General features: G+C 41.3%; 1 protein-coding gene across 2 annotated transcripts in view; it reads left to right on the top strand.

The window, feature by feature from the left end:
• The window catches only part of Ophn1 (oligophrenin 1), a 358580-nt gene extending 354000 nt beyond the window's left edge, over positions 1 to 4580 (top strand). For both annotated transcript variants that reach the window (XM_052733231.1, XM_052733226.1), the window contains exons 24-25: positions 2528 to 2569; positions 3771 to 4580. In XM_052733231.1, the coding sequence (XP_052589191.1) occupies positions 2528 to 2561 (34 nt within the window). In that variant the 3' untranslated portion in view covers positions 2562 to 2569; positions 3771 to 4580. The remainder of the gene's footprint in view (positions 1 to 2527; positions 2570 to 3770) is intronic.
• Positions 4581 to 12800: the final 8220 nt, after the last annotated feature.

The raw sequence follows: 12800 nt of genomic DNA, 5'->3' as shown, positions 1-12800 counted from the left end.
CACCAGGATGTGATTCCACATGACAAGTTACCATAGTTAGCTTGGCAGCCACAGATAGCTCTGGGATCAGCTAAATTCTGTTTAGACAATAACTTATCATTTAGTTTACTATAACAGATGAAAGTGAGGTCAAGTCCCTGATCCATTTTACCAGAGGCAAGAAAATAAAAAGGTTTTGGATTTGGATCTGGGGATTATAGCTCAGTGCTATAGTATTTGTACATCATGCTTGAAGCCTTGGGTTCCATGGATTGGGGCAGGGCAGAGGGGGAGAGAGAGAGATTCTTAATAAGGTGCCTCCTATGAGTAGCACTACTTCCTGGCATCCTTTCTTCATCCCTAGGATAAATAAATCATTTGAGAAATAAACACCAGAGAAACTGAAGGAAATAAACAAAGATTCAGGCATGTTGAAAAGAAAGCTTTTGGGAAGAGTTAATACATGAGCTGGGGCTTGATAAAATAGAAATACACAGGAAAATTTGGGGGGTTGATCTGTTTCTCAGGATAGGCTGTCAAGGCATCAGGAGGGGAATATTTAAGAGGCATGAGCAAAGTCTAGCAGAATTGTTAGTGTAGGCTAACTTTCAGTAGGAAAACTGTTGCTAAAATGAGGTTGAAGACCTCGAAAGATTGGTAATATTGCCAGTGGATTGGTGAGCCAGGGCTCAGGGAAGACTTAGACCAATCACAATGCCAGAAGGCTTTCAGCCCATGCTATTCTAGCCACTCTTTATCTGGGCTTCTAGAACTTAGACTTAATCCTGTTCTGTGTCCTAAGAATCACTTTGGAAGGAATATAGGTAAGACTAAAGTACACCTGCCTTCAATATGCCATCTTGGCTACCTGTAGATTCTTCTTACTCAGAAGCAGCATAGAAATAATACTCCTCCCACCTCAAATCCACCACTGCTATTAGTGTATTTACATGCTGGCCACTTAGCAAGATGTTATTAGTCATGTGGCTTATATGACCTTAATATGGTCATGGTTGCCAGCATCTTCTGTCATCTCAAATAAAAATAATGCTGAGCTGTTTAACCATTTTCTTGCCTCCTTTAGTTTTCCATTTGCATACTTGACTGTATCCTGCCATTTTGATAGCATCTGTTCCTCCTTCCCTTGCCCTCTTCAGCATTTAAAAAGAAAAACTCAAAGGAAACATTATTAGAAATTTGTCAGGAAGAGAAGAGAGGAGAAAATATTTCATAAGACAATACAACTTTAGAAGTGATTAGTGTCCCACTTTGTCTATAATGTGGGGTGAAAAGAAGAAAGCTCAGCTGAACATAACACCAGGAAAATGGATTAGAGCCAGACTGCAAAGATCTTGTATGACATATTAAGGTGTTTGCTCTTTGTATTGTAGTCTACTGGGGGCAGGTCATGGAAGATGTTTAAGTGGTGGTGCACATTCTGAGCTGGCTGAGTTGTAAAAAAGATCACTTTGGTGGTAAAGATTGGAAGCAAGGAGACCAATTAGGAAACAAATCTTGCTGGCAAGAGTTGATGAAAGTCCTGATCTAAGGTGTTGCTGTGGGAATGGAATACAAGGACAGATCTGAGATCAGTTCAATCAGACCCTGCTGACTTTTCAAATATAAGGCATTGTGGAAGCGCTGAGAAAGATAAGTCTAGCTTGGGCAATTTGGTAAATGGTACAACAATTAATCATAAAGAAACAGGTTTTGTGAGACATTTGCTGAGCTCAATTTCATACAGTCACTGTGAAGACACTGTGAAACATCCAGATAGAGATGCCCAGTGAGTAACTGGAATTTAAACTAACTGTCAGGGTGAGGCCTGTGCCTGTGCAGATTTAGTAATAGAACTGTTAGGTACAACCACTGTGTTATAGAACTCTAGTTTGGGGCATCACATATATACTGTAATATGAATAGTGACACTTTGGAAGAAGATTCCCAATATTTGGTGGTAATTGAAACCATGAATAGACATAAGATAATTTAGGCACTTGTTATAAGTAGTTTCAAGAGATGGGATAAAAATAGAAGGCTATGAATATAGCTGTGGGAACCAGCTCTTAGGTGGGATGCTCTGGCCATATTGTTGAGGGATTTATTGTCTATGATTGTCTCTCTCTTCCCCCAGTTCTCAGCTGAGTAAGTAAGGCTAATTTAGGACTGATCAACAGGCTGAGCAGAGATGGTTTGGTTTTTTTAAGACAAAGGAGGATTTATCTCTTTCATGGTACTTCCCCTGCCTTCTTGCTCTTCTCACCAGTAGTGGTAATCACAGGATGTAAACTGTGGTCTTGGGCCAACTTCTCTATTATATCTACTCTCTTATAGTCTAATACTCAAAAGATGTTTTAGCACCTGAAAAGGTGGCTTTGTGGCTAGAATACTGGGTTCTCTGAACCTTCTCAACCTAGGAGAATGGAACTAAATGCAGTAAAACATCTGAGCATAAGAATTTCCCACTGATAATCAAGTGACTTTTTTGGCATTAGCCTTTTTAGTCTTAATTTCAAGGGCTTCATTGACATCTTTCTTTTGTCCTCAGTTCTCAAGGAAAACTTCCTGGAGATGAGAGCTGAAGCCACAGGTATGTTGTTTCTATCCTTCATTACAAAACATTATTCAAATAAGCCCTTTCCATGGCATCTAGGTTTTTGAAGACTAGAATACTATACAAGTCCAGAGGGTGGGAAGTTACTCCAGGCCTGAGTTCACTACCCTAAAATTACATATCCCCGAATCTTACTTCATTTGTGAGGTTTTGTATGATTTGAAGTTCTCTTTCTCCTCTGTTTCCCCTTGGCTGCATTATTTTAAGACTGCTTTGCAACTGAATTCAGTAGAAATCCCAGGCTAGATATTTTGCCCAAGCACATTTCCTTTTCCAAGTCTCAATTTCCGTTTGTCAAATGAGATGATAGAACTTTCTGACTCTGCCATCCTTTGAGTCTAGAAGGAAACCAGCGACCTCCCTTTTGATATTATAACAAATGCCAAAGAGTCTATAGTCATACCACGCGTCATACCAAGTCACCCTGTCAGTTCTTCCCATCTGAACCATCATCTTTAGTCCTTTATGTTTTTTTAGTGCGTGGAACTTTCATATCCATGATCTCATTTGATCCACATCACATGCCAGAAATAAGGAGGATACTATGTGTTCTAACTCAACAAACAAAGGAACTTAAGTTCAGAAGGGATAAGTGACTTGCTAAGGTCACAGGAGACTTGGGGGTCAGGGAAATGTCTTTCTCCACGTAGGACTTTTGATTGCTTGGTTATCAGATCTCTGGCATGACATGAACCAATATGCACATTAATGAGGCCCAAGTATCTGAAATTTGGCTTGCCATGTGCTCCTTAGCCTTCTTTTTTTTCCTGTCACTGCCAGTCCTGCATGGCCTAGAGATAGATAAGCCACTCCTTATCAGCCTTAGAAATGAAGGCCTGGTCAAAGGAAGTTTGGAGATACTGAAAGGACCATAAAGGCAGTGGCTAAGATGCAAGGGAGTACAGTGGGCGGCACTCTCAGAAGTTCTAATATCAGGATTTTGCTTCCCCTGTAGATAGATTTTTTTTTTAGGGAATTGGAGGTGGGGTCAAAGGCACCGTCTCTAGTCCTAATTATAGCAGCCTTGAGCCTGTTGCTTGGGGTCTGAAGTACAAAGTCCCTTTTCCAGATCAGGTACCAGTTATAGGGTAAGTAACTAGAGAGACCCAACTGCTCAATACCTGTTAAATATTCACCTAGGCCCACCTAACTCCCTACTTTTTTCTTTCCATTTCAGGTTTGAAAGGACTTGGCCTTGAGGGACCCTTTCCAGGTTGTGAAAGGGCCCACTTCAAACCCTTGTGAGCTATTTGGTGCTGAAGAGCAGTTCATTTCTGGCCCTTGTGCCTTCAGTGTCTGGGAAGCTATAAATAAGGAGCACATGTCTTAGACACGTGTTTGCTTCTCCTTTGTATTCTGTCTTCATCTCCCCAGAATGTCTGTTGTGAGCAGCTCCTAGGATACTGGATGGCTGGATTCTCTCAAGCTCCAAACTCTACTGAAGTGAAAATACCCACTGACCTGTATTGAAGAGGGAAACCTAGTTTTCCACTCTTCTCTGAACTTACTGCTTCCTCAAAGGTCATTGGACTCTGAATGATTCAGGGCTAAAGCCTGATTGATGTTAGGGGTCTCACCCTGATCTAAAGGCCGCTTGAGTTGGGGCCATTGTTTACCTTATTTGGAAGGGAGTAGGGATGTTAGCTGAATATTGGAAATTGTGTCATGTCTCTTTCTGAAGATATGGACACTGACTAGTACCAGATTGGTACCCTGGTACCATGACATGTTAATGAAATCCATTTGGGCCAGACTGCATGAATGATTCCCACACAGTGGCCTTCCTCAGGATGGCCTTAGGAAGGTAGCCTTTCTGCTTTTGCCTCCAGCCTCTGAGAACAAATCTGCTAAGCATGTTTTGCATGTCAAAGCCTAGGCCTGTCTGGATTTCCCTTTTTCCTACTTTCACCCAATAGCTTCCTTTTCAGCAATCAACAAATAAAACAGAAAATGTTTCTGTAAAAAGGGTCAAATGTTAGGAAAAATTGTTAAGATTGACTGAGTCCAAGGAATTGTTGCTATTACTTATTTGCTTCTAGCTTACATGCTCTTTTATTTCCTGAAAAGCAAGCAAACAAACAAAGCTACAAACAAACAAAACCAGATCTTAGCCAAGGTGCCTGTGGATTCTGGAACTCTATGATGCCCCCAAGATGACATATACAATTCCATGAGGGTAATGCCTTTTCTGAGCAGATGGTTCATAACATTCTCCTGGGTTTCAGATGGTACTGCAACCCAATAAAGGTTAAGAACCACAGCCCTTGAGATAAAAGACTCTTTACAGCCCATAAAGGGTTGGATTAGAAGGAACTTTCAAACGCATTTATACTAACAACAGCTTAGTTTACATGAAGAGCAAGTTAGTGACCACAAGAGGACAAGATCCCAGGTGTCTGAGCTCCTACATAAGGTTCTTTTTAGTACAGCACATTTATCTAGGAAGGGGCCTTGTAGGTGGTGGCTTTAATGGCTCTTTTGGGAGGTATTGGCTTTTATCCTCTTTCTTGAGCTTCTCATATTTACCAGCAAGTAGAAAATTTCAAGATATAAGCTGCTGGTCCTTTCATTACTGCTGGAGTCATTGAAAGTGCACTAAAGTAAAAGCCATGCAGGAAGTATGAAATCTGAGGACTAAACCTTTTTGAGCCCTGTTTTTTAGGGTGTTGGTGCTTCTGTTTCTGTGCAGATACCTGGGCCACAGCCTCTGAGGCTTGCGGGGCTCTTATTGAGTTCTGGTTTTAGGGCTGGATCCTCTCTTAGGGCTGGATCCTCTCCCTTAATGAGGGAAAAACAAGGATATGTGTAGAACTTGGCTACAGGAGTGGGCCAGAAGGGTTTCAGATCCATGAAAGATTATAAAGACAGTTTGAATCTGGTTTTCCTGAGACAAAATGCCATGGTAAACACTAAAAATATTAGAATATTCTTGAGAGGCAGAGAAAGACATTGCACTCCCAGTGGAAGAAGTATCTAGAAACTTTGCATCATGATTGCTGTGTTATGTGGGACATGGATGAAAACTCAGCTGGGAAAGGTGGGGCCACCAACTTTGGAGGCCAGGGAGCAATTGGTGGGGTAGTTCTACTTCTATATCAACCCCCTTTAGACAAGGAAACAAAGTATCTCCTTTTACTATCTGCTTTAAAGAGCAAAATTGCTGGGGTGACGCATACTGTCATGAGATGAGATTGGCTTGGGGTGTGCTTGATGCATAGACCCTCACTAAAAGAGGTGATCAGAAGAGGTGATATGTGAGTGGTAACTATGGGAAATTAGCAGCAGCCCTAGCAAGTAGGCGAGAGAACTGTTAAGCCTTGAATGATAGTGACAACAGAAGTGCTAACATTCAGTAAGCACCGTCTGAGTACTAGGTACTTCAAATACCTTATCTTCCATCCTTATAACAATCATGCAAGTCCTCATCTTTTTGTACAGATCAAGAAGGTACCCAGTTGCATTGTTACTGACTTTAGTAGTTCACAGACATAGTGAGTACGAGAAGTGTGATTTCTATCCAGTCCTCTCTGGCTTTGCACCCTGTGCAGTTTCCACTGTGCCATTCAGAGCTAGGTATTTAAACAGAGGGGGCATTACTGGAGGTGGGTTGACTCTTGACTCCTGTGTGCCTAACCAATATGGAAAGGAATACGGTGAGCGAGGGAAGCAAGTGCAAGCCCACTTCATACGGGAGTAAGAACACAGGCTGAAAGATAATCCATGGTGGCTTTTCTTCTCACTCTGAGTTGATGCAAACTGGTAGTATGCTTTAGAAGATCATCTAACCTCCCCTTGTGACGTTGGTAGCCAGGAATTATTTGCCTTGGTCATTTTCCAAAGAGAAAGGGTCTTTCTAAGTGTTGCTGTGCTTTCCCAGTACATCACTATGCCGTTACATGGACGATTTCATCGAGAAGTCTGGTGATAACCACGCATGTTTTAAGAAGCAGGCAAGTTCTCTGTGCCTTTGTGGAATTCGATGCCCTGGGGTCATATCCGTGCCAAGTTTTTTCTGTGGTGAAAGCAAAAGTCAGGGGGTCATTTCATAAAAGAAATTTCATTGAATTTTTATATTTCAAGTTGAAAAAGAGGTGTTATGGAGTATCCAGCCACCACAGGGCAAAACTAAGCATTCAAGTAAGTAGCAAAATAATGTTATATAAGAGTACTTCGGAAGTAATGGCTACAATAAGGAAGCACCTTTCCCTTTTCAAGACGTTCCTTTATTCTGTAAGAACTACAAAAGAGTAAAGGAAGTAGTTTGGCAACTCATAAAATAATTGCTTTTAAGAGAACATAGATCAGTGAAGCTGTTAATAAAGAAGCAGCAGACAATTGACCTTGACACAATAGAAGCCTACAAAAGCTTTAGAAACAACAGCAACAAAAAATCCAGAGTGAAGCACGATAACTTGACAAGATATTGTCAATGAAGAAAAGCCTTCATTTTCATAGGGAAATTGCCTATATGAACTATGTGTGTGAAATCAGAGAAAAGAATGAGATCCCTGAGCCCATTCACATGATTTTCAATGAAGTGTGCAGATTCTCTTGCATAAATGTCCTCCATCTGCTGTCTCATCATGGAAATAATCTTTCAGAATATCAGAATCATGGTCCCCACTATCTACCACTTGTGCTGTCTTGTAAAAAAGAAATCTAAAGAGAACTCAGTAAAAAATTCTTTTGAACCCAAGACTTATTCTCCACTTTGCAACATAGCTTTGCCATTCTGTCAGGCCTCATTGCATCAATATATGATAGCTGGCAATTCTGTCTTATAGATAAGGAAACTCGAGGCACAGGGAGGTGAAAATGACTTGCCCATAAGATACTAGAAATTGATAAAAATCCAAGATTGGAAACTACAATGCCTTTCTGTTTACCACACTGCCCCAAAATAGTAGTGAACACAAATCCCGGGGCCAGAGAGATGGCTCAGCATTTAAGTGTACTGGTTGCTCTTCCAGAGGTCCTGAATTCAATTCCTAGCACCCACATGACAGCTCATAACCATCTATAAGTGTATCCCATGGGATCCAATGCCCCCTTCAGGTGTGAAGAAGCACATGCAGACAAAACACCCATATACATAAAATTCATAAATAAATAAATCTTCAAAAGAAAATGAACCCCAAATGTAACTGGAGATGTTTAGAAATAGGATTAATGAAAACATCATTTTTAGCATTAGCATTACCTAGAGACTTGTTAGAAAGGCAGATTCTTAGGATCTACCCTAGACATCTGGAATATGAATCTATTTTAACAAGACCCCAAAAGAGAATTCTATGCACATTAAAAATTTAAGAAACACTTGGCTAAGTCTGATCTAATCTGTTGAGAGTCCATAACGTCCTGCTTCTTGCATTGTTTTGCACGTGGCCTGTAACTGTGTTGACAAGTGAATGAAGTTCCTCTATGTCCAAGAATAGCAGAATGAGTCTAGGGAATAAGCAGACAGAACATTACTTGGCTGTCAGACTGTGTAACGGAAGCAGTAGAAAGACAATGTGGCAGTTGGAAGGAACTTTTCAGGAGCTCTGTGGTCAAGACTCAGCTTGGTAACTTCCTCCCTGAGATGCTGAGCATGTCATTCACATTGTCAACCTTTCGTCTCAAAGGATCTTTTCAACTTTTATACACAGGCCATGATGTAATGGAAGTGGACAACTCTGCTGGTCTTTGGCCGGTTTAGCATCTTCATTTCACATAAGAAAGGCAATACTGGGAGGACATTTTAATCACAGCAAAACGGTGTTAACAGAAATTGTCAAGAACAGGAGGAACATAGCTAGTTAACCGGCTGGAAATTAGTTAATTTTCCAATTACAGTATAACAAATAAGGCAGAGTTCTGAGATTCAGCTGCTGCAGGCCATATACTCGATAAATCAACTCGTATTGTGGCTAAGGCTTTTCTTGCATGATTTAATAAAAACAAGATTCCTTGCTTCAGGCCTTTTGGGGGATGGTGGGAGGAGAAACACAAACAAAGGGGAATTTCCTGCTTTCCATCATCTGCTTCTTACCTCTCCAGGTGAGTCGAACACCCATTTGAGAGCCACTAGCTACAAGGTTAACTTCTTACAGATAAACTCAGAGAGGGAAAAGGACTTGCCTAAGGTGTCACACCATAGCCAAGGGTAGAAACTAGGTGTTCGTAGTACCAGCATGCAGGACTTTCCTTGGGTGATCTGTTTGCCAGAGTCTAGTCAAGACACCTGCTTCCAACAGCAGGACAGCCACACCAAGGAAGACTGCTATACCTGTCATCTGGAAGTTTTGTTTCTGTCATACATCCACAAACACTGCTTCATTTGAGTCACACACAGCCCTTATCACCTTATCAGAGCGGTGTAATTTTTTTTTCCCATTTTCTTGATGCTCAGAGGGGTATCATAACATAGGAAGCAGAATGGCCCTTTGGTCTTTCAAATCCTCTCATGCTGTGCTATTTCTCTAGGGGAGAAGAGGCAGGCCTGCAGCCCCTTAGTCTTTTTCCTGGGGCATATCATGAGCTCAAGTTGTTACAGTTTGGGTTGTAAACCTAGACTTTAACAGCTGAGCTATCTCTCCAGCCTGAGCTCTAAATTCTTAATTGCTTCAATTTCATTGTTTCAAACCAGATTGACTATTTTTCCTGTTGGAGTACATAGAGTTTCATGATTTGAAATTTTGCCGAACAGTCTTGGGTTCTTTCCATCATTTTGTCCTCACAACAGCCACTTCAGGGGACAAAGTAGCATTTCTCAATTTGACAGATTTGGGCAACTTGAAATACAGCAGCACAGTGTTAGTCTTTATGGCTGTTATAATGAATTATCACAAATTTAGGGCTGGAGAGATGGCTTAGTGGGTAAGAGCACTTGTTGCTCTTCCAAGGGACCTGGATTCAATTCTCAGCACACACATGGTGGTTCACAACTGCCTATAACTCCAGTTCCAGGGGATTTGACTTCCTCTTCTAGCCTCTGAGGGTACCAGGCAAGCATTTGGTGCACATACATACATACATATAAAACATGCATAAAAATATATCCAGGTTTTTAATTATCAAAAATTTAGCACTTCATCATCCATTTATTGTCATCTCACTGTTTCTCTTGGTCAGAAGTTTTCCTATAGAATAGTTCAATTTTCTGAGTGGTTATCATCTGAGATATACAGCTCTCTTTTAAGTTCAATCAAGATTATTAGCATAATTTAGTTTCTTCTGAGAGACTGAAGTCTTCAACTTTTTTTGGTTATTTATTTAAAATTTTTTGACATACAATATGTTTTGATTATATTCTTTCCCTTTTCCTAACGTCTCCCAGATCCTCCCCATCTTCCTGCCCACCTAATTTCATGCCCTTTCTCCAAAAAATAACATAAAACCAAAAAGTCAAATAAGACAAAAATATAACAGAACAAAAACTCTCTCCATTTTTAAGCCAACTGCCCCAATCCTTCTTGAATGGTTTCTTCTGCTTTTTTTTTTTTTTTTGCTTTTTTTTTGCCTCTTCTGTTTAGGATTCATTCCAAAACAATGATTAAATCTACTAAAATCAGAATTTTCTCCATATCTTAATATCCACATCAGCCTTAATTACATCTTAATATTTTTTTGTAGTGAATCATAGTTTGGGGTATGGAATTTTCTCAGGGGAAATAATGGATACTTGCACAAAGTATGAAATAACTACCTACATAATCCCTGCCTTGCAGTTTTCCTAAAGATCTGAAGTAGTAATTGTACTTTCCATTGACATATCACTTGGCTGTGACAGTTGACACTTGTCTACTAAACGAAAATCTGTTTTTAAATTCTTTGAATTTGACTTCATAACATTCTTATGAGGTACCCATTTGCATTAGCCCGTTTTATAAAGGAGAAAACTGAGGCACAGAATGTTATAACATTTAACAAGTTCCCGCAGTCAGTATATAGTGAATCCAGGATTCTAATCCAGATCATTCTTTTTACTATATACTGAGAAAATTCTAATTTATCAGCCTAGAAAATTTCAATAGCGGGGAGATAGAGGCAAGTTTGATTTGAAGATTGCTCTAGGCTTGTTCCCTGTGTCCTTACATTTTGATAACACAATTAATACAGATGAGATTCTTGAAGACTTCTGTTAAATTTGGAGAATTGCTAGGTTTTATACGGCAGAGTGAAGGTCCAGTCTTTTTGCAAAGGCTCAGAGGTGATAGTCTGTGATGGGTAAAGTCAAAATGGAGCACCAGGACTGTGTTCTTGAGCAGTGTTTCTACTTGAAGGCTTCCCATTAAATATGGGACTCTTCCTGTGTGCAGTCTGTCACTGTAACAAACACCAGAGATAACCAACTTTGTTTTGTCTCAGTTTTAGGGTTTTCAGTCCACGGTCATTTGGACCTATTGCTGTGGGTGAAACAACATGGGGTGGGAGGAGCACATGGCAGAGCCAAGCCACTAAACTCACAGTCATGCAGCAAAGTAGGACAGGATAGGAAGAGGCTCAAGTCATACTCTATTCATCAAAAGTACACCCTCAATGACATGGTGACTTCCTATTAGTCCCTACTCATAAAGCAGCCGTCACTTCCCAACAGTGTCATAATGGGGACCTAGCCTTTAACATGTGGGCCTTTGGAGGCCATTCCATATCCAAAGAGAGTACACTCCATTTCTGTTAATTTCTTGGGACTCTATAAAGTCTGACTATGTGGGCCCTTAGAATCCCCACCAAAATGCCACCTGGAAGTAAAGCTGAAAAGGTTTTGTAACTCTGACAGTGAAGCTACACAGTGACCTTTCTCCAGGCCTGCCTTTTCCTCTAGTATTGTCAGTCCTACATTTATTCCTCTGGGTTCTGTTTCCCCAACTACTACTACCCAAAGTACTGGAAAGTGCCATCCTATGGTTAATCCCAGACACATCATGATGTGAGATATTGGGACCTCAGTCGTGATTGTCTGCCATCTCTTCTTTACACTTATTATTAGCCTCCAACTTCTAGGCCTGAGATCTAGGCAGACTCAGTTACACTGAGTCCCTCTATTACTCCCTGACTTCTTTTCTAGACATTGCAGTCAGACTCTAGCATTTACATTCCCACCCCTAGAAGCAGTGTAAATAATGTTCACACATGCATACACACACACATACACACACACACACACACACACACACACACACAGAGAGAGAGAGAGAGAGCATAACCTTTGGCTTCAGTACTCATGTTTCTCTGGATTTCTATGATTAAGAGTAATAGGCCTCCTGTGGTAGCTCCTCCTCCACAACCAAGCACTGGGCTGAGCCCCTAGATTTCATTGAAGAGAGGGAAGAGGGATCACAGGAGCAAGTGAGGTCAAGATCATGATGAGGAAAACCACAGAGACAGCTGACCCAAGCTGGTGGGAGCTCATGGACTCTGGCCTGTCAGCTGGGGAACATGCAGGTCCCTGGACTAGGCCCTCTGAATGTGGATGACAGTTGTGTGGCTAGATCTGTTCCAGGAGCCTTTGGCACTGGAACCAGGACTTATCCCGGATGCATAAAATGGCTTTTTGGAACACATTCCCTAGGGAGGGATACTTTGCCCAGCCTTGACAAAGGGGGAGGGGCTTGGTCCTGCCTCAATTTAGTATGCCAGACTTTGTTGACTCCACAAAAGGGGCCTTACCCTCTCTGAGGAGTGGATGGGGTGGGATTGGGGGGAGGTAGGGATACTGGAAAAGGAGAGGGAGGGGGAACTTGGATTGGTATGTAAAATGAAAAAGATTAAAATAAATTAATTTAAATAAATGAAGTGTATACCAAGAGTAACAGGCCTCGAGATAGACTATATGATAGGAATTCCAACCACACCCCCATGGTCACACATGCCCGGCGGGACACTTAGTCATTTCCACCTAGTCATTTCCGGGCCATACATCTTACGTAACCCATGCCCCACGGCTGTGTGGTCACGTAATTGCACGGCACAATCACGTGATCTATGCACATTCGTGGAGTAACCACCTGGGCCTGTGTGCGCAGGTGCAACAGGTGCAAGCTGGCCCTTAAAAGACAGACCCCATGTTCCCCTGCCCCCTTCACACACGTGTCCTTCCACAGGACTGATCATGTCTATCCCTTTCTCCTTTTCTTTTTTTTAATTTTTTTTCTTTATTAAGAAATTTTCTACTCACTCCACATACTATCCACAGATCCCCCCTCCTCCCTCCTCCCAAGCCACC

This window comes from Peromyscus californicus, unplaced genomic scaffold (genome assembly GCF_007827085.1).
Source record: "Peromyscus californicus insignis strain IS unplaced genomic scaffold, ASM782708v3 Scaffold_10__1_contigs__length_136768540, whole genome shotgun sequence".
NCBI classification, from domain to species: Eukaryota; Metazoa; Chordata; class Mammalia; order Rodentia; family Cricetidae; genus Peromyscus; species Peromyscus californicus.
Note: the sequence above shows the minus strand (reverse complement) of the source record. Positions and strands in the feature narration are given on the sequence as shown.